The sequence below is a fragment of the Mobula hypostoma genome, chromosome 9, assembly GCF_963921235.1.
Source record: "Mobula hypostoma chromosome 9, sMobHyp1.1, whole genome shotgun sequence".
Lineage (NCBI taxonomy): Eukaryota > Metazoa > Chordata > Chondrichthyes > Myliobatiformes > Myliobatidae > Mobula > Mobula hypostoma.
The window spans coordinates 138,490,257-138,515,103 of NC_086105.1; the positions used below are offsets into that span (position 1 = coordinate 138,490,257).

Below are 24,847 nucleotides of genomic sequence, written 5' to 3' on the forward strand. Positions count from 1 at the left end.
ATCTTGGTTTCAAAATAGTACTTCAAACACTGCAGCTTTCTTTGCAACACTCCACTAGAATTTTAACTTAAATTTTTATTGGTAGGTTTCTGTGGTAAAATCCAAACAATTTCTAATTCAAACAGCCTTAGTAAAATCTGGGTTTAGTCAACCTCGAATCACAGGCACAAACTTTCACAAGCTGACATATTAAAATACCCCACAATGGACAGAGCAGCCTGTCGGAGGAATCAGGCTTTCATCTGTTGGCAGGTACTGCAGAGGTTTTCTCCGCCTTGTTTTTCCCCCACCCTAGCTGCCTTTTTCTTCTGTGGAGAGCACTTTGACTGGTTGCATCACTGTTTGGGATAGAGGAGCCACTGCACAGGATCGGAAAAAGCTGCAAGGGGTTGCAAATTCAGCCTGCTTCATCATCGGCACTAGCCTCTCCAGCACTGCGGACATGACTCAGAAAGGTAGCATCGATCATTAAGGACCCCCATCACACAGGACATTCTCTCTTCTCAATGCTACCGTTGAGGTGGTGGTACAGGAAGCTGTAGACACACTCAACATTTTAGGAACAGCTTCTCCTCTCTGCCATCAGATTTCTGAATGGACAATAAACCCATGAACACTACCCCACTATTTTTGACTCTCATTTTGCACTACTTAATGTATTATCTTATTGTAATTTATAGTTTATGTATTGTATTGTACTGCTGCTGCAAAACAACAAGATTGATGACATTTGTCAGTAATATTAAAATTGATTCTGATTCCCCACCCCATCCACAAGGTCTTGCTGTCCAGTTAAGCAGATTGGGAGGCCTTTACTGAAAATCTCTACCTCCTTCCTGCCTTGACTGCTACCTTAGTGGTAACAAAGCAACAAAAGCTGGGGTGACTACTCTTACATAGTAGAAGTTATGCCTTCATTGTTGTGTCTTTATATCTCTTAGGTGACAAGCTGACAGTAGGAGGAAGAGGGGCAGACATGGAGCACACAAGGGTTCGGGGACCGTACTTCGGGGAGGCCCCCTTTAGGAATTAAGATTTTATTTCTGAAGAAAACTTAATAAGGTGAACGAGTTTGCCTAAAAGAGCAATTTATCTAATGATGTAAATGAAGAGTGAATATGTACTGTTAATTTCAAGAGGAAAGAAAACAACAGCCCTAGGTACAAAAGCCACACTTTCCTGATATTCGGGGCACATCTTTCACATCCTGCAGCAAGGTAATATACAGCAGTTTTGTGTGCATGATGTATATTAGGATTTTTCTTAAGAATTTTCAGTGCTCTTCTTTAGGAATTTATAGAGTGTGGGAGAAGGGGAACGTGATCTGCAGAAGATACTAAAATGCAAGCTACTTTAGTTTGAGCACCTCTGCAACATCTGCCAGGACTTCCCAGTGGCCAAACATTTTAATTCCCGTTCCAGCATGTCATAAGAACATAAGAAATAGAAGCAGGAGTAGGCTATCTGGCCCATCAAGCCTGCCCCGCCATTCAATAAGATCATGGCTGATCTGTCCGTAAACTCAGCTCCATCTACCTGCCTTTTCCCCATAACTCTTAATTCCCTTACTATGTAAAAACCTACCTAACTGTTTCTTAAATATATTTAGTGAAGAAGCCTTAACTGCTTCCCTGGGCAGAGAATTCCACAGATTCACCACTCTCTGGGAGAAACAGTTTCTCCTCATCTCCGTCCTAAATCTTCTCCCCTGAATCTTGAGGCAATGTCCCCTAGTTCTAGTCTCACCTACCAATGGAAACAACTTTCCTATTTCTATCTTATCTATCCCTTTCAAAAATTTTGTATGTTTCTATAAGATCCCCTCTCATTCTTCTGAACTCCAGACAGTATAATCCCAGGCGACTCAATCTCTCCTCATAGGTTAACCCCTTCAGCCCTGGAATCAACCTGGTGAACCTCCTCTGCACTGCCTCCAAAGTCAGTATATCCTTCCTCAAGTATGGAGACCAGAACTGCACACAGTACTCCAGGTGCGGCCTCACCAGTACCCTGTACAATTGCAGCATGACCTCCCTGTTCTTGAACTCAATCCCTCTAGCAATGAAGGCCAACATTCCGTTTGCCTTCTTAATAACCTGTTGTACCTGCAAGCCAACTTTTTGTGATTCATGCACAAGCACTCCCAAGTCCCTCTGCACAAAAGCATGCTGCAATCTTTCACAATTTAAATAATAATCTGCTCTTCTATTATTCCTTCCCAAGTGTCAATCCATGGCCTCCTCTTGTGCCAAGATGAGACCATCCTCAGTGCGGAGGAGCAACACCTTATATTTCATCTGGGTACCCTCCAAACTGGTGGCAAAAACATCGATTTTTCCTTGTGGTAAACAAATTTCCTCCCCCTACCTCTGCTTCTATTCCCCACTCTGACCTTTTACTTCTTCTCATCTGCTTATTAGTTACCCCTGGATCCCCTCCTTCTCTATCTCCGATGCTCCATTCTGATCAGATTCCTTCCTCTCCAACCCTCGATTCTCCCCGTCCACCTGGCTTCACCCATCACCTTCCAGCCAGCCTCCTTCCCACCCTCCCCATCTTTTCATTCTGACATCTTCCCCCTTCCTTCTCAATCCTGAAGTGTCTCAACCCAAAACGTTGACTGTTTACTCTTTTCCATAGATGCTGCCTGACCAGATGAGTTCCTCCAGCATCCTGTGTGTGTTGTTTTGGATTTCCAGCATCTGCAGACTTTCTTGTGTTTTCAATATTGAACTTGAAGTTCCATTTTCTGGATTTAAAAAAAAATCTTCTTCCAGATGTCTAAGGAATTTATAGATTTACTTTAGTTTCCCAAGGTGTTTTTTTTTTTGCTTTAAAAAAGAACTCTGAATCACAACATGTTAGGAAAACTAGCAGGAACTGGAATGATTAATTTACATCTCCAGAGGTATATAATTAATATTGACGCCATGTCCTGCTGAAATTTGTACATTTTAAACCACCCGATTACAATCCTGTTGCTCAAGAAGAAATAGTTTTGGCCAATACTATGCTGAAGTTCAACTTGACAAACTTTCAGCAGCTTGTTCCAATTACTGGGGAAGCTTTAATACAATAGAAGATAATTTTGGGCTCGGAAATGAACAGTTCTTCAGCTAGTCGACAAATAACAAAACGCAATGGAGGGAAATCCCCAGAAACATGAAACTGATTTCTCCCCCCACAAACGCTTTAGCTCCGATCACAATTGCAAAGAAGTTTTTGTTCTTTAAGAATTCTCCCAAATAAGTGGCTGCCCCGATAAACCAAAAGACGAATTAAGTGAAATCCACTGTATTATACAAATAAACATACACAAAATGCTGGAGCACCTCAGCAGGCCAGGCAGCATCTCTGGAAAAGAATAAACAGTCCACATTTCAGGCCAAGACCCAGACTTGGTCAGAAACATTGACTATTTACTCTTCTCCATATATGCTTCCTGGCCTGCTGCGATCCTCCAGCATTTTGTGTGCATTGCTTTCGATTTCCAGTATCTGCAGATTTTCTCTTGTTTGTGGTATTATACAAATGTTCCATTTTTCAAAACAACATTTTCTCACCTTCATGCACAGGTCATCCTTTATCTAAAAAGACCACAAATTATATTTTCTTTTGTGTGGTGATTCTGAACAAGCCGAACGCATTTCCCAATGGCGATATTGTACATCCATTTCTTTTAAAGTGCTGAAAATATACTTCTATAGCATTTATAGTGTGCAATTTTTCACAAACTATTTTTCCTTAAAAAATAAGTAAGCAAATTAATATAATAGAGAAGCTGAGAAGGTTTGCTCCCCTTTGTCACCATCTTGACTTTAATTGAATGTAAAGCAGTTCTTATTTTGCTTTACGGATGGACATTGACATGTGATTTTTTTTTGAAGGGGGAGGGAAGAATTCCCATTCCTGATATTTTGGATCAAATCTTAGAAACATAGAAAATAGGTGCAGGAGTAGGCCATTCGGCCCTTCGAGCCTGCACCGCCATTTATTATGATCACGGCTGATCATCCAACTCAGAACCCTGCACCAGCCTTCCCTCCATACCCCCTGATCCCCGTAGCCACAAGGGCCATATCTAACTCCCTCTTACATATAGCCAATAAACTGGCCTCAACTGTTTCCTGTGGCAGAGAATTCCACAGATTCACCACTCTCTGTGTGAAGAAGTTTTTCCTAATCTCGGTCCTAAAAGGCTTCCCCTTTATCCTCAAACTGTGACCCCTCGTTCTGGACTTCCCCAACATCGGGAACAATCTTCCTGCATCTAGCCTGTCCAATCCCTTTAGGATTTTATACGTTTCAATCAGATCCCCCCTCAATCTTCTAAATTCCAACGAGTACAAGCCCAGTTCATCCAGTCTTTCTTCATATGAAAGTCCTGCCATCCCAGGAATCAATCTGGTGAACCTTCTTTGTGCTCCCTCTATGGCAAGGATGTCTTTCCTCAGATTAGGGGACCAAAACTGCACACAATACTCCAGGTGTGGTCTCACCAAGGCCTCGTACAACTGCAGTAGTACCTCCCTGCTCCTGTATTCGAATCCTCTCGCTATAAATGCCAGCATACCATTTGCCTTTTTCACCGCCTGCTGTACCTGCATGCCCACTTTCAATGACTGGTGTATAATGACACCCAGGTCCTCCCCTTTTCCTAATCGGCCACCATTCAGATAATAATCTGTTTTCCTATTTTTGCCACCAAAGTGGATAACTTCACATTTATCCACATTAAATTGCATCTGCCATGAATTTGCCCACTCACCCAACCTATTCAAGTCACTCTGCATCCTCTTAGCATCCTCCTCACAGCTAACACTGCCGCCCAGCTTCATGTCATCCGCAAACTTGGAGATGCTGCATTTAATTCCCTCATCCAAGTCATTAATATATATTGTAAACAACTGGGGTCCCAGCACTGAGCCTTGCGGTACCCCACTAGTCACTGCCTGCCATTCTGAAAAGGTCCCATTTATTCCCACTCTTTGCTTCCTGTCTGCTAACCAATTCTCTATCCACATCAATACCTTACTCCCAATACCGTGTGCTTTAAGTTTGCACACTAATCTCCTGAGTGGGACCTTGTCAAAAGCCTTTTGAAAATCCAAATATACCACATCCACTGGTTCTCCCCTATCCACTCTACTAGTTACATCCTCAAAAAATTCTATGTGATTCGTCAGACATGAATTTCCTTTCACAAATCCATGCTGACTTTGTCCAATCATTTCACCGCTTTCCAAATGTGCTGTTATCACATCTTTGATAACTGACTCCAGCAGTTTCCCCACCACCGACGTTAGGCTAACCGGTCTATAATTCCCCGGTTTCTCTCTCCCTCCTTTTTTAAAAAGTGGGGTTACATTAGCCACCCTCCAATCCTCAGGAACTAGTCCAGAACCTAACGAGTTTTGAAAAATTATCACTAATGCATCCACTATTTCTTGGGCTACTTCCTTAAGCACTCTGGGATGCAGATCATCTGGCCCTGGGGATTTATCTGCCTTTAACCCCTTCAATTTACCTAACACCACTTCCCTACTAACATGTACTTCGCTCAGTTCCTCCATCTCACTGGACCCTCTGTCCCCTACTATTTCCGGAAGATTATTTATGTCCTCTTTAGTGAAGACAGAACCAAAGTAATTATTCAATTGGTCTGCCATGTCCTTGCTCCCCATAATCAATTCACCTGTTTCTGTCTGTAGGGACCTACATTTGTCTTTCCCAGTCTTTTCCTTTTTACATATCTATAAAAGCTTTTACAGCCAGTTTTTATGTTCCTTGCCAGTTTTCTCTCATAATCTTTTTCCCCCTTCCTAATTAAGCCCTTTGTCCTCCTCTGCTGAACTCTGAATTTCTCCCAGTCCTCAGGTGAGCCACTTTCTCTGGCTAATTTGTATGCTTCTTCTTTGGAATTGATACTATCCCTAATTTCTCTTGTCAGCCACGGGTGCACTACCTTCCTTGATTTATTCTTTTGCCAAACTGGGATGGGAAAATCTTGCATTTTTGATTCTTCTCTGCTTATTGTATTATAATTTTTTAAAATTCTAAGTTGCACTGGACATTCATTTCAGATGATTTTTCCTCTCAAATAAGCAGTGACCAAACTTGTACTAAGAATGGCTGAATTTGGAAAAATACATCGTCTGGTATCGAGTTCTGTTCACATTTAAAGTATGCTTCCCTCGTGTAGGCCTCTACACATTTCTAAAATAAACAAAATGAACTGATTGACACGAATGGGTACAAGTGATAGCAGGATCCACACAATTTAGCCTGTAATGAAGATATACAATGACAGTAAGAGGCCAGATTGGGATTTGGCAACGCCAAACTGAGCTGGAATTAATATTTCCCTTCTGTTTCATTTTGGAAATGGAAGAGAAACATTTGCATAATTTACGACTTTAATTTACTTGATTCAGAAAAAGGTTCTAAAATAACTTACAAAGTGAAACAGATTTGCCAAATATTTTAATACATTGTGTGTGACTGGATCAAAGATGAATTTCAGTGCAACAAATAAAAACTAAATCTACTTGTACTACATTCTGGCAGCTTTTTCTCGTACTGGTATTAATATTTCTGTAGAGATAGCTGACTGTGTTATCATAAGAACGCACTAATCATTAATATATGAATGTCTGCTCTTAAGTGAGAGACCTGCAAAACCAGTTGACCAGGTTTCATTTAAAAAAAAAATTCCTTCATGGGATGCTGACATTACAGGCAGTTGTGACATTTATTGTTTCTGAACCAAATACACCCTACTGAATCAAATAGGTTTTTAATGAAATCCAATATTAACTTATATTGTGGGCATTAAATTATTTTACCTTAATATTTCCTGACTTCCCGTGTTGCAATTTGAACTTGTGTCACTTGTTTAATGGTCAAAGCCCTGTATGCTAGTCCAATTACTTTGATTTCTATTATAACATCATTTCCATTTGCAAAGTTCCCTTTAATTAGATTGTTTAAAAAATTACCTCAATATTTTGATTTTTCAGAATATTATATTATTCAATATGATTACAAGTGTTGGCAAGTGTTATGTCTTTCCTGATTTGGTTTTGTTATTTTATTTCTAATTATTAGATCTCACTGCTTGCTTGTAAATTCACAGCTGTTGTCGATTACTTATTATTGTGCTGTTAAGCAATTAGCCTTCATCATCAGTTCAGCCATTTTTATGTCATTGTACAATTCATTTAGTCTCTATTAGTTAGAAGCACTTCATTAGAAGTCGAAGGAATTTAATCAATATTTGAATTCATCTCTCACGAGAGGTACGGTCTTTTTATTCAGCTCCTTGCGTTCTGTAATGCGTTGGTGAACAAGAAAACCACCTTTAGACTATAACTACACTGGGACTGGAGTTTATCCATCTGCCTAGCTTAAGAAATGAGGGATCCTTTTGAGTGAGGGCAGAATAGCAAGCTTCATACTTGTGGAAGTAGTCTTTTCTCAACTGCAGTTCAGTAACAGCCAACTGATGAGGAAAAAGATAATTGAGAAGTCCTCACACTTTTAGGTTTTCTTATTATTCTTGCATTTTGCTTAATCTTCAAAGTGAATTATTGCAAGAGTACTTTTAAAAAAATTTTTAAAGGAGTAAAGCTGCTTTTCACGCTCTCTGCTGTCAATACCAAGATTGTTACTTGTATCTGATGGTGAATTATTTCTACCTGCCCGGTAAATCAGCATCCTGTCATATTGTTTTCCAAGATGACTATCCTCGGAGCTTCTTGAACATAATACAGATTGTTAAAAATTTTATCTGCATCAAGATGACTTATTTCAAACTTTTCCCTTCTAACTCTGTGTCTCTACTCATTTTCATATTTACTGCTGAAGCTGCAATATTGGTTCTTGAATATCACTTACTAAGCATTTTCTATGTGGATTGTCTCAAGATAGTGACTGCAGACTATTTAAATACACAAATCATGTTCTGACAAGCCTTTTACAGTGGAACTGCTAAAGAACTACACAGAGTTAGAGCTTACTTTTCCCACCCTCTTGATCTTATTCTGTTATTTCCAGGGGAAGAAGGGCTAGTTATAACTTGGATTTAGAGCTGATACCTCTGGTCTGAATACTTCAGTCAATAGCCCATGCATTTGCTAATTTTGAGACTGTCCAGTTTTGTACTCCTGGAGCCCATCAAATTATCTGCTGTAAGGGGTTTAATCATACAAACATTAAACTGGGCCAACTGTTCGACACTGCCTTCTTACAACTTGGCCTGCAAGTTGCTTGTTTACAGCAGAGTTATAGAGTACAGATAGGGAATGTGGTGTTATCATACTGAAGCACACTGTGAGTATGACACTGTGATGTAAACATTAAAAGGTTCTTTTGTAGCTTGCCAAATGAAGATAAACTTTAGCCCGACCCTAACTTAGAATTCCTTCTGTATGAATAGTCAATTGACATTATCTGTTTCTTCACTGGAACTCCAGAACATGTGCTTTAATGATTTCTGTGACTGCAATAGTATTGAAGCAGTTTTACCTTTTCATGCTCTCTGCTGCCATTTAAAACTAATAGCATCCCTTACTGTTGGACTTTCTTAAAAAAGTATGATGCACATATAAAGTGAAGGAACACTGTGATGTTGTTCATTCCTGTTGGTCACTCTTGGGCTTTGTGGCATCTCTCAGTTTTGAAACTAAACTGCCCCCAAAACCTAGAGTCTCCTTAAAAACCTCTAAATTTATCACGAGTAACACACACAATATGCCAGAGGGACTCAGCAGGTCAGGTAGCATCTATGGAAAGAAATAAAGAGTCAACATTTTGGGCCGAGAGCCTTCATCTGATCAAGCGTCTCGGCCCGAATACTGAAGTGAAATAAGTGACGAGGCAATTCAAATGGTCCAGTTTGACGGATGGGTGCAGGCCCCAGGGAGAACTCTTGTTCTCAAGTAGATGTATTATTCAACTGAGAGGGCAGATAAGAAATTTATTCAATGTCTCAGTCATACAGACAGTGGCAAACTGCATGACCAACAGCCCACAAGTGGCTAAAGTGACTGAGAAGCAAGAAGGTTTGTAGAGTATTGTAGATTTAAAGCTCCAAGGAGATCCAGTTACTGTCTTTTCAGTAGGGTTTCCCTACTTTTTTTGGAACCATTTTCATAGAACTAGAGTAATACAGCACACAAAACAGCCCCTTTGGCCCAACTGGCCCATGCTGACCATAGCATCCCCCTGCTCGTCTCAATTATCCATGTTTGGCCCATAACCCTCCAAACACCTATCCAAATGCCTCTTAAATGCTACAATGGTACATTCCTCAACCATTTCCAATAGCAGTTCATCCCAAGTGCTACTATTTGTGTAAAGAAGGTACCTCAGTTCTCTTTTAACTTTCTCACCTCGCAACTTGTATCTGTGCCCTTCTAGTTTTGAACTAACCAACCCTGGGGAAAAGACTATGACTGTCAAACTTATCCAAACCTGTGATCATTTCTTATGCTCCAAGGAATAAAGATCCAGCTATGAAGATCCTCTCCCTATAAATCAGGCCCTCCCCATTACTCAACCATGTTAAATTATTCCTGGTCTTATCCTTATATTTTTGTGCCTCGGAATCTAGAATGCACTGCCAGAGAGCATGGTGGGAAAAAAATGCCATTGGCAACACTTAGGAAGTGTCCAGAAGAGGACACAAACCACCTCGAGACCAAATGCTGAATAAGGAAGCGGCCCACTGGTCAGCATGGACCACTGGGCCAAATTGTGTTTCTTTGTATTGTGGCTGCCTGCAAGAAGATGAACCTCAAGTTTGTGTATGGTATACATACTTTGATCATAAATTTATTTGGAAATGGACTATTTCCATGATATACTTCAATGACTGATGCTTCAATATGCAAATCTCTAACCTCCAATACCTTCCTCCTACTGAGGAGTATGCTGCTTAAAGAGCAAAACCTCAAATGCCACTGCAAGAAACTATTCTTCCTTCCCAGGTTCTGAAATATTATGAGCTGTGACAATCTGGATCAAATCCACAGGCAATAGTTATTAATGTCATCCCAACCCTTGCAATGGTGTCACCATCTGACACTAGAGCCACAGGTACCAACCCCAGAGCAACTCCCAAACAGAGAAAGTTAGACCATGCTGCCAAAGCCTAGAAAATCTCCTGGGAATTGAAATTGGTTTATTATTGTCATGTGTACTGAGGTACAGTGTAAAGCTCGTCTTGTATACTGCTCACACAGCATTACAAGGTAAAGAATTTCAGAATGCAGAATAAAGTGCAATAGCTTCAGAAAAAGTGCAGTGCAAGTAAACCATAAGCATCTCCCTGCAATTTTAATCATTATTCCACTATAACTGATAGACAGTCATATCTTTCTTGTTCTACTTTATATACGATTACTTTGCACCTACCATATTCCCCTAACCATATCCTCCATGGAAAAGCCAAGTTCTAATTCCACAAAATTAACAATTCCAACCATACATCTCATAATTGATAACTGCATGTTTTAAAATAGAAGACTTCGATTTACAAAGCACCTTGTACGACCCTCCCCGGACATCCAACAATGCTTCACACGGAACATAGTACTTTCATGCAAAAATTACTGTATCACTGTGCAATTTTAACCACATCATGGCTCACGCCAAATTAAAACAAACAGTTTCTGGCTTTTATGGCTTGCAATCACCCAGCCTCATTCACTCTCAGACAAATGAAGAATCTGTTGTATACCCTCAATTTCAATTTTCATCAGACTGAGAACTCAAGGGATACATGCCTGAACAATGAGCAGTGAAAAGGAATCCACTGTCAACAGCCATTCTGTGTGCTATTTTGATTAAGAGCCACAGACTGGGGGAGACCTAAGCTATTAAGTATCTGCTCATAACAACAGGAATTCTGCAGATGCTGGAAATTCAAGCAACATACATCAAAGTTGCTGGTGAACACAGCAGGCCAAGCAGCATCTGTAGGAAGAGGTGCAGTCGACGTTTCAGGCCAAGACCCTTCGTCAGGACTAACTGAAGGAAGAGTGAGTAAGGGATTTGAAAGTTGGAGGGGGAGGGGGAGATCCAAAATGATAGGAGAAGACAGGAGGGGGAGGGATAGAGCCAAGAGCTGGACAGGTGATAGGCAAAGGGGGATACGAGAGGATCATGGGACAGGAGGTCCGGGAAGAAAGACGGGGGGGGGGGTGACCCAGAGGATGGGCAAGAGGTATATTCAGAGGGACAGAGGGAGAAAAAGGAGAGTGAGAGAAAGAATGTGTGCATAAAAATGAGTAACAGATGGGGTACGAGGGGGAGGTGGGGCATAAGCGGAAGTTAGAGAAGTCGATGTTCATGCCATCAGGTTGGAGGTTACCCAGACGGAATATAAGGTGTTGTTCCTCCAACCTGAGTGTGGCTTCATCTTTACAGTAGAGGAGGCCGTGGATAGACATGTCAGAATGGGAATGGGATGTGGAATTAAAATGTGTGGCCACTGGGAGATCCTGCTTTCTCTGGCGGACGGAGCGTAGATGTTCAGCAAAGCGGTCTCCCAGTCTGCGTCGGGTATCGCCAATATATAAAAAGCCACATCGGGAGCACGGGACGCAGTATATCAACCCAGTCGACTCACAGGTGAAGTGATGCCTCACCTGGAAGGACTGTTTGGGGCCCTGAATGGTGGTAAGGGAGGAAGTGTAAGGGCATGTGTAGCACTTGTTCCGCTTACACGGATAAGTGCCAGGAGGGAGATCAGTGGGGAGGGATGGGGGGGACGAATGGACAAGGGAGTTGTGTAGGGAGTGATCCCTGCGGAATGCAGAGAGAGGGGGGGAGGGAAAGATGTGCTTAGTGGTGGGATCCCGTTGGAGGTGGCGGAAGTTACGGAGAATAATATGTTGGACCCGGAGGCTGGTGGGGTGGTAGGTGAGGACCAGGGGAACCCTATTCCTAGTGGGGTGGTGGGAGTATCTGCTCATTTTAGGTCACAGATTTTCTACACTAATAAATACACAAGCAGGTCTTGAAACAGGTCCAGAAACCATCAATCATCAACTTGTCAGCTATTTGCAGATGAGAACTAAAAGAAACAATTGATTATGTAACTAAACAGGGGAGAAAATGTGTATGAAAGGCATACAACTGCATAGCGAAAGTGGTGAAACATCATACAACATCAGCCATCATTTCAGATCAACTCAACTAAGAACATATCCTTCATTCTCATCATCACTGTGGGTCATGTCGTATGATGTGGTTGATCATGGTCTTAGACCATGATTGTTCTTGGCAGTGTTTTCAACAGAAGTGGTTTGACATTGCCTTCTTCTGGGCTGTGTCTTTACAAGACAGGTGACCTCAGCCATTATCAATTCTCTTCAGAGACTGTCTGCCTGACGTCAATGGTCACATAACCAGGACTTGTGATATGCCCCAGCTGCTCATACAACCATCCACCACCTGCTCCCATGGCTTCATCTGACCAGGATTGGAGGACTAAGCAGGTGTTACACTTTGCCCAAGTGTGATCTACAGGCTAGTGGAGGGAAGGCGCACCTTACACCTATTTTGGTAGAGATGTATCCTTACCCCAACACCCACGCTTTCGGTCTATCAAGACAAACTATTGAATTGCATTGAATTGAATTGACTTTATTATATATATCCTTCATATACACGAGTAAAAATCTTCATGTTACGTCTCCATTTAAATGTGCAATTTATAGTAATTTGTAATAAATAGTATGTACAACAAGACAGTCAATATAACATAGAAATACAATTGTATCAGCATGAATTAATCAACCTGATGGCCTGGTGGACGAAGCTGACCCGGAAACTGTTGGTCCTGGCTTTTATAGTGTATTTAATAAATTAAATGCTGGGCAAGTTCCAAGGGATGCAGTTCAATTGATCTCAAACTGACAAACAAATGAATTATAAATAAAACACAAATTTTTGGATAGGCAGAATATAACTATGCTCCCCTCCATTGACGCTACTTGTTCCTCTAACATTTTTGCATGTGTTGCTACAGATTTCCAGCATCTCCTGTGGTTAGCTCAGATTTTTAAAATATACTTATTAAAAATACTTCGACTGTCGTTTTGAAAGTTCCTCTCATTTGGATTATTTGGACTATTGTGTACAGTTCTGGTCACCGAATTATAGGAAAGATGTCAACAAAATTGAGCGAGTACAGAGAAGATTTACTAGAATGTTACCAGGGTTTCATCTCCTAAGTTACAGAGAAAGGTTGAACAAGTTGGGTCTTTATTCTTTGGAGCGTAGAAGGGTGAGGGGGAACTTGATAGAGGTGTTTAAAATTATGAGGGGGATAGATAGAGTTGACGTGGATAGGCTTTTTCCATTGAGAGTGGGGGAGATTCAAACAAGAGGACATGAGTTGAGAGTTAAAGGGCAAAAGTTTAGGGGTAACATGAGGGGGAACTTCTTTACTCAGAGAGTGGTAGCTGTGTGGAACAAGCTTCCAGCAGAAGTGGTTGAAGCAGGTTTGATGTTGTCGTTTAAAGTTAAAATTGGACAGCTATATGGACAGGAAAGAAATGGAGGGTTATGGGCTGAGTGCAGGTCGGTGGGACTACGTGAGAGTAAGAGTTCGGCACGGACTAGAAGGGCCGAGATGGCCTGTTTCTGTGCTGTATTGTTAAATAGTTATATGGTTAAAGATCTAAGAACACTCAGATGAAGAGAAAGTGACAGATGCCATTTATCAACAGGACATTGCCTCTCATCAAGCATCCAGGTTAAGTGGAACTGTTGACTGAAGCATCACAAGCACTGATGATCAATAGCACAGAGCAAGTGGATACTGATCATTCACCATTCACACCAATTATACAAAACAAATGCAATGGGACCATATTAATTCTCTCTCTCAGCCCACTGTTGGCCCTGGCTACTGAGCAATGCTCCCTCCAAGGCGTGTGCATATGCGCACGCACACATCTTTTGCTATTAGAACACAAAGGAGTTTCAATGGCGCAGAAAAAGATTGTCACCCTCTACCTTATTGGCATGTTAAGTATATTTCACGATCATACACAATCACATTTCCTTTTCCGGTTTCTGATGCACACGGTGTTGACAATGTGGAGTTTGTGATGATTTGTCTGCAGATTTTAGAACTAACTTATCTGCACTGATTTTATTGAAGAAATTATTGATTCACTATGTTGAATTCCAAAGAAGCAAAGGATGTGAAGGACAAAAAAACTGTTAGTTCATTATCCTTAGAATAGCTTCAGGTTTACTTCCACTTAAAAATTCAAGTGTGCACACGTTGCTGTCGCTGGGCAAAAAATAGCACAGCACAAGTTTTCTTTGCACACACTGGTTATTACAAATTGTTCCTAAATTCATTCATGCTCTTGAATCCACAACTAATTTTTCTTACTCCAAGCCATCTAAAGTCATCCCACACTCACAACACACTGGAGGAACTCAGCAGGTCGGGCAGCATCCGTGGAAAAGATCGGTCGACGTTTCAGGCTGGAACCCTTCGTCAGGACCAAAGAGGGAAGGGGCAGAGGCCCTATAAAGAAGGTGGGGGGAGGGTGGGAAGGAGAAGGCTCGTAGGTTCCAGGTGAAATACCAGTGAGGGGAAAGATAAAGGGGTGGGGGAGGGGAAGCAGGGAGGTGATAGGCAGAAAAGATGAAGAAAGAATAGGGGAAAACACAATGGGTAGTAGAAGGAGGTGGAACCATGAGGGAGGTGATGGGCAGCTGGGGGAGGGGGCAGAGTGATATAGGGATAGAGGAAGGGAGGGGGAGGGAATTGCCGGAATTCTATGTTCATACCAAGGGGCTGGAGACTACCTAGACAGTATATGAGGTGTTGCTCCTCCAGCCTGAGTTTAGCCTCATCATGGCAGTACAGGAGGCCATGTATGGACATATTTGAATGGGAGTGGGAAGCAGAGTTGAAGTGGGTGGCTACTAGGAGATCCTGTCTGTTTTGGCGGACGGAACGGAGGTGCTCGAGCACACCCACTTCAACTCTGCTTCCCACTCCCATTCTACTACCCATTGTGTTTTCCCCTATTCTATCTACACCTTTCCTGCCTATCACCTCCCTGCCTCCATTCCCCCACCCTTTATCTTTCCCCTTACTGGTTTTTCACTTGGAACCTACCAGCCTTCTCCTTCCCACTCTCCCCCCACCTTCTTTATAGGGCCTCTGCCCCTTCCCTCTTCAGTCCTGACGAAGGATTCCAGCCCGAAATGTCAACTGATCGTTTCCACAGATGCTGCCCGACCTGCTGAGTTCCTCCAGCGTGTCGTGAGTGTTGCTTTGACCCCAGCATCTGCAGATTATTTTGTGTTTAAAGTCATCCCAACAATTAAGATAACTTTCAAGATATGTTTCACTATTTTCCCCACCATAGATACATCAATGACACAGGAGTCGCATTGTAAAAGATCCAGCTGCATCCTGATTGAAGTACTGACAATGTCCCAAACAAAATTGTTGCCTGGTCCACAGGTGAGTCAGATATATTTAATCACATGTACATTGAACCCTACAGTAAAATGTGTCGCTTGCGCAAACAACCCAAGGGTGTGCTGGGTGGAGGTGAAGGCAACCTGCAAGTGTCAGCACACATTCTGGTACCAACATAGTATGGCCACCATGCTCATCAGGCGACCACAGAAATACAAGAAAACAGAACAGAACAAGTGACAAAGCAACAACATCAAAACATATGCAGTTCTCCCTCTCACACACATACACAATCCTCTAAACTCAGGACAGGCTCCAGCAAACCTGTGGAGCTAGCTGGTAACTGAATAAACTGAGTGCTGAAACAGGTACAGATTGATAACAAGGATACTTACTTGTTAATAAAAGGTTCAACCAGTTTGGATTTTGCCGGAACAAAAGCTTTAGGAGGGCTGAGAAATGAACCTAGTGAAAAGGAATAAAAATGTCTTTAAAGAGTATACTCACTGAATTGCACCATGATACTGATCCATATTAAACATATTAAATGTGCAAGTTAAGAGAACTAAAATTGCCAATGTAAATAAATGGATTACTGAGTCACAGGCAGCTTCATGACTAATAAACATTCATTTCCTCTCAGTTGAGGCTGCTCCAATGAAACAATTTAAAGTAAAATACAAATCTGGTAATGGGCAACTTCCTGTAATATGGTACAATTCTTCCCCATATATTCACTTCCTTTTTAAGTTTGACACGGCTGCAGAGGTCACAGATTGCAGGAAATTAGCTCAACTGATAACTCAACTGTTTAGGGTTCCAATAATCTCAGAAGTATTTGCATGTACTTTCTAAGCTATAAATTACATCAGGGCCCAGTGCTTAATGTGCATTCTCTCTTCACGTGCTTTTTAATAAATTTACAACTAAATTCACTTCGTATGGGTTTAAGTCAATTTAAAACAGAGCATAAAAATAAAGACGACCATAAGAGCAGAATTAGGCCATTCAGCCCATCAAGTCTGCCTTCTGATTTATTATTTTTCTCACTTTCCGGCCTTCTCCCCATCACCTTTTACACGCTAATCAAGAATCTATCAACATCCGCCTTAAATATACCCAAAAAATGGCTTCCACAACTATCCGTGGCAATGAATTCCACACATCAAATAACATTAATTTACTGTAACAATGACTACTGGATGTAGTCCATTGCAAGTTTACTACAGTGGTATTTCAAGTGGAATCTAAATATATTGTCACTGTTAGAGTGGATTTCTTTTTGGGTAGATGATTTGTTTACATTTAAATGACTCTGGCCACCAGACTTCTATTTTAACTGTTTGACAAAGGACTGTGGATTGAGTCCACCACAATGGGCTTCCTAAAAGGTGTAAATACCAGATGCTTCTGGTGCCTGATGCTGTAGTTTTGAAGACAGTCTTATCTATACATTATAATTATTAATTGTCTTCTATGTTAGCACGTAAAATGCCAAATAAGTGTATTGTGGATTGAACTAAAGGCTGTGGATACCAACACAGTCATGTTGGCGTCAGAAGGAAAGGATAAAATCCGAAGGTGTGATGTTTGTATGTGACTTCAAAAGGAAGCATTGTCCGTAACTTTTTAAGTAGCGATTGCCTGTGTATTCAGCATATAAATATCGAGCCCACATTTTAGCTAGCAGACCTTTCTACGGAAAGCGTCTCCATCCGTAAGATGCCTGCTGTACCTTGTTGTGTCGAATAAAGAAGCTGCTTTGTATCTACCAGTGACTCTGTCTCTCCGGTAATTTCATCCACACTACAATAATCACAATTAGTCAAGGAGATTAACTGCTAAACAGCATTAATGTAAAATGAAAGTTTAAATTAGTGAGTTAACTATAGATATCACCACATCAACACTCAGAACAATAAGATTCAACTCCACTACTTATGATGGAGAGGTTCAAAGTAGAAAGTAAACTTATTATTGAAGTACAGTACTGTGCAAAAGTCTTATACACACACACCCACCCACCTCTATGGTGCCCACGACTTTGCACAGTACTGCAGTAATTTTATATATTGCACTGTACTACTGTTGTAAAAAAGAAAAAAAAATTCATGACACTGAGTGATGATAAACCCGATTCTGATATGAGTCTTTATTGTGGACTGAGAGTGGGAAGGGAGCAAGGAGAGGAGAATCATGGTTGGGAAAAGGGGAAGGGAGAGGAGAGGGAGCGGAAAGCACCAGAGAGGCGTTCTATAATGATCATTAAGCCAATTGTTTGGAATCAAATAACCTTGTCTGGTGTCTTGGGGCTGGGTGTGCCTGCACCCACACTACCCCTACCTCGGCACCCCTTCTCTGCTACCTGTCCCACACCCCTCCCACGCCGCTCCACCCTCACCATTCCCAACACGCTTTGCTCCTGCCAGATTTACAAACTCTCTCCACTTTGCTGTACCATAAAACCATTGAAGAGTTAATTTTCAAATCACTTTCACTTAACAAATCAAAAACTTGAAAACAAAAAATAATCAGCAAGGAAAAAAATACTCTGGAACTGAAATTTTCAATAAGCTATATTCAATAATCAGACAGCCTGCCCATATCCGTACCTAAATGATTGGCCATGGAGATGAAACACAAGCCAGTTATATATGCATCGTAACCTGCTTCGTGCAGCTGTTCTGAGGCTGTGTTGTAGCTTGGAAATCCCTCCACACTTTCTGCAAGGGAAAAAAAATCAAACTTAGATCTCATGGTCAATATGATCTGGAAAACAGTTTCTGAAAATAAGACTTTGCAAATGAAATGCTAATTTGTTTTATATGCAGATTTTGAATTAGAAACTTTTACTCAACATTGTCTGTGCAGACAGAACCAATTTTTAAAAAATTCAGTGAAAGAATATGGACATTACCGGTTGGACCAGTATTTGCTGCCCATCCTGTAATTTTCCAAGAATGGAGTGACTTGCCAACTTCAGGAGACAAGTTTAGAGTTAATTAGATTGTTGTGGGTCAGGAAATGAACAAAGTCAAAATGGGCAAGCATGGCACAATTCCATCTCCCAACTGTAAGAGTCAAGCTTTGGTTTTTGAACAGCAGTGATATGATTGCACAATTCTGTCCGCACTTCTTATTGCCTCAGTAAAGCAGCCAGTATAATCAAAAACCCCACCCACCCCAAGTGTTCTCTCTTCTCCCCTCTCCCATTGGGCAGAAGATACAAAAAGCACGTACCACCGGGTTCAAGAACAGCTTTACTCAATGTTAATCAGACCCTTGAATGGACCTCGTTTGATAAAATAGACTCTTGACCTTACAATCTACCTCATCATAACTTACTTACTGCCCTTTATGCCACAGGCATTTTGGGCAGCAGTGAAGGGCTTCCATCTCTGTCTGTCCTTGGTCAGTCAGATATAGAAGGATTCCTCACTGCTGTTTCCATCAGTTTTGTTTTACCAGTTAAGTTAGGGCTGTTATCCCTGAGCTGAACCCATGACTGGTGGACCAGCCTGAGTCTAGCCTCTCTCCTTTGACCTGTTTGGCATGGGTGACCTAACAAGAACCAAAGCATAAAGCCCTGACTCCAGTCAACATACATCTCTGGGTCATTGAGGCCTACGAGCCTCCAAACCACAGCAAGATTGTGGTCCTCTTGGAGGACCTCAAGAAGCAAACTACATTTCCCCCCTGCCCTCAAAACAAAGACTATATTCTGTAAGACCACAAGACATAGGAGTAAAATTTGGCCATTCCGCCTATCGGTCTGTTCTGCTATTCCACCTTGGCTGATTTTTCAACTTTCTCAATTCCATTCTCCTGCCTTCTCCCAGTAACCTTTGACACCCTTAGGAAGGGTTGAGAGGGATGATAAATCAACAATGATGGAATGGCAGAGCAGAAGAGTCTTGGCCCAAAACATTGGCTGTTTATTCCTCTCTGTAGATGTTGCCAGGTCTGTTGAGATTCTCCAGCATTCCGTATGTTACACTATATTCCAATTCCTTAAAGTATAAAGTATTAAGATCTTTTGTTTAAAGAACTGGTCTAGAATCAGAAGGGTAACTTTGTGAATACCAAAGAGAGTACACTCACCAACTTTTGGAGGTCTAAAGGGCGCGTCTTTTAACCGTTTTTCCAATTCTGCAAGAGGCGTATTCATAATCAGTTCCTACAAGAAGTAAAAAAACACACCATAATAAAGAAGAAAAACCTAGAAATAAAATAAGATACTGGATATACTCAGCCAGCTAACGGATGAGGAGGGAAGCACAGTCAACATCTAAAGTTGATGAAAAGTCATCAACCTGAAACATCGATTTCTCTCGCTGCAGATCCTGCTTGAGCAGGACAGTCATTTTATGGTTTTACTCAAAAATGTACCTTAATCTTGAAAATAAAACTTATAGTTCTCTTAAATTATAACCACCTCCTTGAGGTTCTTTCCCGGATCTTCAACGCTACAGGAAAAATTCTTAATTTCTATAGTACTAGAGCAGGTGTTGCTAACCTTTTTTTTAAAATGCCATGGACCCTTAAGGCTGATTTATACTTCTATGTCAAATCGATGCTGTAGGTACGGCGTCGCCACGAACCCTACGCAGAGCCTACGCGGATCCCTACGCCATAGCCTGACGCGCACCTCTCCCAAAATGTAGTAACTACGCGTCCCGGCAACACAGACTACAACAACTGTGATTGGTCCGCTTGGTAGCATCGCATTTCCTCCTACACTGCAATAGCTTCCCATTGGGCAACTGAAGGGCAGGGAAGGAACTCTGGCTGCAATGCTTTCCATAAAGCTTTACAGACCTCCAAAATTATGGAGGACAAATTTCGCTTTTACAAAAAAAGAAGCTCGCTTTAAACTTGTTTACCCTGAGAAAGACTACCATGACCATGAAGCCTTGCACAGGCAGATGTGTGTGCATGAGTGACCTGCCCGAATTGCAGAGCGACACAGACACACCAACGCACAAGTATAAATGCTCACAACGCACGTAGGCCACTTGTGTAGGTTACGGTGTCGATTTGACGCATAAGTATAAATCAGCCTTTACCGTTAACCGCAAGGTCCGTGGACCCCAGGAGATAGCAGCCCTAGGTACTGGAGCAATGACAATCAAGTTCTATTCTGTTCTACTTGTTCCCTGCAGGAGGGAGCACATGGACAGCATGCATTAGATTAACCCACAGTACTTAAACACAACATGTGGCCTCAACCTCAGTAATGTTGATACACCAAGTAATGGCAGAAGGGAAGAGAAACACCTATAGGTTGGAGACACTTCCACTGCACCTACTTGGTTGACATATATGGCTGATGAATGAGAGAAATTATTTAACCCTGGGTTCCAAGAATGACAACAAGGATTCACCTGCATTACATAAAAGCTGTGCCTGCACACACACAATTAGGATCAGCTGTTCAAAAGACAAAGCGAATCTCAAGTGCGAGGACACAAGCCAGTTCAGCGTATTGAACAGCAAGCAGCATTTATGGAAGTGAGGCAGGTTAACTATTGTTCACCATTCATCTCAACTGGGAAAATTAATTCCCAAGTAAATAAATTTAGTTCAAAGTAAATGTATTATCAAGGTACATGTATGTCACCATATATTACTGAGATTCATTTCCTTGCATGCATTCACAGTAGAAACACAACAGAATTAATGAAAACCACACACAAAGTCGGAGAACCAATATACAAAAGACAACAAATCATACAAATACAAAAAGAAAAAACAAAATAATAAGAAGTAATAAATAATATTGAGAATACAAGTAGTAGAGCCCTCAGTAAAGCAGCCAGCAAAATCAAAGACCTCACCCATCCCAGACATTCACTCTTCTCTCTTCTCCCATCGGACAAAAGATACAAATGCTTGAAAGCATGTATCTTGAGGCTCAAGAACAAATTCTATCCCACTGCTGTAAAACTGTCCCCAAGTACAATAAGCGAGACCTCACATTCTACCTCGTTAAGACCTTGCATTTTATCGTCCACCTACACTGCATTGTCTGTTTACCTGCACTGCACAGGCAGAGCAGGCTTGATGACCAAATGACTCAATTCTGCCCCTTTGTAGCTGTTACACTTCAATCTGCATTCTTCTGTTGTTTTGCCTTGTACAACCTCAATGCAATTGTCTGGTAAGTATGAACAATATGCAAGACAAGCTTTTGACTGATTTCCTAAAGGTTAATGTGCAGGTTGAATCAGTGGTCAGGAAGGCAAATGAAATGTTCATTTCAAGAGGGCTAGATACAAAAGCAAGGATGAAGCGTCATAAGGCATTGGTCTGACTGCACTTGGAGCACTGTGAGCAGGTTTGGGCCTCTCATCTAAGAAAAGATGTGTTGACATTGGAGAGGGTCCAGAGGTGGTTCACAGGAATGAAGGGTTAACATCTGAGGAGCATTTGAGGGTTCTAGGCCTGTACTCGCCAGAGTTTAAAGAAATGAGGGTTGATATCATTGAAACCTATCACATTAAATGATCTAGATAGAGTGGATATGGAGAGGATGTTTCCCCACTGTGGGGGAGTCTACTACCAGAGGGCACAGCCTCAGGAAAAAGGGACATACACCAAGAACAGAGATGAGGAAAAAATTCTTTTGAGAGGGTGAATCTGTGGAATTCATTGCCACAGAGAGCTGTGCAGGCCAAGTCATTGGGTATTTTCAAGGCGGGGATTGATAGGTTCTTGATTAATCAGGATGTCAGAGGTTATGGGGAGAAGGCAGGAAAATGGGGTTGAGAGGGATAACTCAGCCATGATGGAATAGCTGAGCAGACTCGAAGGGTCGAACAACCCAATTTTGCTCATAAGTCTTATGGTTTTATGTATCGTGGTACATGTGATAATAATAAACTAATTCCATTTCCAAATATATTGGATAAAATGATATGTTCTGGTGATAGTCTTTGGAACCTCCAAGTGTTTCTGATTTAAGTTACATTTGTAACAAACCAACATTTAGAAGCTTAAAACAGTGGTCACATTCTTGAGGTGATACACAATTCCTCCACCCCCAAATAGGAAATCTGTACCGCTCACTACATACAAGGCAAGATAGTGCAAAATGTTGTTGCCTTTCCCAATGTCAAAACTCCATCTAGTGACTAAACTGAGAAATAAGTGTAAAAAAATGAAATTAAGTTCAGAACAGATGCAAGTGGGTGTTTAGCAAAACCATTACACCGCACAACACTGAAGCACTGGCGTGATCAACTATTTTCCTAAACACATTTTGTTTGTATAGTAAAACTACAAAAGGCTAATTTCTGAAGCAAATTTATAAATGAAAAGATAATTTGAAGTTCAAAGTAAATTTATTACCCAAGTGGATACACCATCTACAACTTTGAAATTCATCTTCTTGCAGACACCCACCAAAGAAACCACAAAAAACATACACAAAAACATCTAATTTGCAAAAGATAACAAATTACTCAAATAATTTTTAAAAATTAAACAAATAATACATAGAACTTGAACAGCGGAGTCCCTTAAAGTGAGTCTACAGGCTGTGGAGTCACTTCAGCGCCGAGACGTTGATCTTCACAATCACATGGCTTTGAGATTGCAAGATACTTGCATGCCAAATATTAAACTTCTTTGAAATTAAATTTTAAAAAGCAAACATTATGACTATTTCAAAGATTAACTGCAAAATGTGATTTTTAAGTTTAGAGCATCTCTGCTGACAGTCTGAACTAAAGATAACAACGAGGACGTGATGTGACAGAATGCTTATTGCATCAATTTACTCGCTCACTTCAACATAACCCTGGAAACACGGCCCAACTGCATATCTGGCTTGGCCCAGTTCCAGGCTGGCAGAGGCACCAGAGTAATTCAATAGCACTGACCACATGGGCTTACGTTAGTGGTAGGATGACTAATACCAATAAAAATGGTCTCAGAGTACTTCACCTTTGTCGTTTAAAGAATGGCAAGTATACTTAATAAAATATAACCAATTTACCTTAAAAGGATGTGTGCTTGCCATGAGTTTTGTATCCAGAAGCCTTGGTGCAAAAAAGACACATTACAATGTCAAAAATCAAAGCAAGAAACATCTTACAATCAACAATTACAATGATAATTTCGCAAAAATATCAATAACTTTTCAGCTCTGGACAATCCACATTTCCTCAAGTCAACCGACTGCCTCAATATCACAATTCCCTCCACAGAAGGATGAAACGCACCTGGGAAATACACTCGTTGTTACTTCTTTAAATTCATTTAGCTCCTACATTGGGAAAAACAGAAATATAAAAGTCAGAACAATTGGAGCTTTAAAAGTTTCTCTCATTTATATTCTGAGAGGTTCATCAATGTGTATGGCATATTGTGTGCTAGACAATACAGCTTCTTTGCAGATAAACTTGTGCTCTGTCTCTTAGATGTTTTCTATAGTGAGGGAGTCTAGGACCAGAGGGCACATCCTCAGAATAGGAGATCACTTTAGAACAGAGATGAGGAGGAATTTCTTTAGCCAGAGAGTTGGAAATCTATGGAGTTCATTGCCATAAACAGCTGTGAAGGCCAAGTTATCGGATATAATTAAAGAAGAGGTTGATAGGCTTTTGATTGGTAAGAGTGTCAAAAGTTGCAGGAAGAAAGCAAAAGAATAAGGTCGAAAGGGATAATAAATCAGCTATGATGGAACGGCGGAGCAGTTTCAATGGGCTGAATGGCCTAATTCTGCTGCTATGTCTTGTGGCCTTGCCATAAAGAGCTGCTGTAATCCTGAGAAGGTCTCTCGATGGGAAAGGGATTGAGAGATTACCAAGGCCACAGCATTACTCTGCAAGGTTTTCTCCTTAGCAACAGTCTTGAGCAACACAGATCATCTTCCTGAAGAGACAGCAGGCAGCTGTTCACATTCATCAAAGAGAAAGAATTCATAGCACTGAACTAATTATGAATATTCTTATGACAACCACTCAAAATATTACACAAATAATAACCAAGAGCCATTCCAAAATGAAAGGTCACTTTAAAAAGGATCAATACTTACGTCGGGCAACGGGCAGAAAAACTGGTGAATTGTGTGCATGACATCCAGTAGCATGTTGTGTCCTACAACCAATTTCCCCTAGGAAAAAAAATACTACTACTTTGAAACAATTTCTTGCCTTTACCTTCTCCAAAAACAATGGTCATAACTGCAATCCATATAATACCTTCCATCTACTAGGCTCTTCCCACAGCACATTAAGCCTTTGTTCCCCACCTCTGAAGAACATAACACCTAGTCATTTAAAGAGGAGTTTGCAGGAGCTACTAAAATTATTGTGCAAAGGGCCTCAGAGTTTTTCACTTCTTTAATAGAAATGCTGTTTGCACAGTATAGCTGTGCCA

General features: G+C 41.1%; 1 protein-coding gene across 2 annotated transcripts in view; it reads right to left on the reverse strand.

Annotated features, from left to right (window-relative positions):
* Window positions 1-24,847, reverse strand: part of parn (poly(A)-specific ribonuclease (deadenylation nuclease)) — a 164,650-nt gene that overhangs the window by 104,279 nt on the left and 35,524 nt on the right. For both annotated transcript variants that reach the window (XM_063059299.1, XM_063059300.1), the window contains exons 13-18: window positions 24,504-24,581; window positions 23,689-23,732; window positions 23,463-23,505; window positions 19,565-19,640; window positions 18,076-18,186; window positions 15,859-15,928 (exon numbers count right to left, since the gene is read on the reverse strand). In XM_063059299.1, the coding sequence (XP_062915369.1) occupies window positions 15,859-15,928; window positions 18,076-18,186; window positions 19,565-19,640; window positions 23,463-23,505; window positions 23,689-23,732; window positions 24,504-24,581 (422 nt within the window). The remainder of the gene's footprint in view (window positions 1-15,858; window positions 15,929-18,075; window positions 18,187-19,564; window positions 19,641-23,462; window positions 23,506-23,688; window positions 23,733-24,503; window positions 24,582-24,847) is intronic.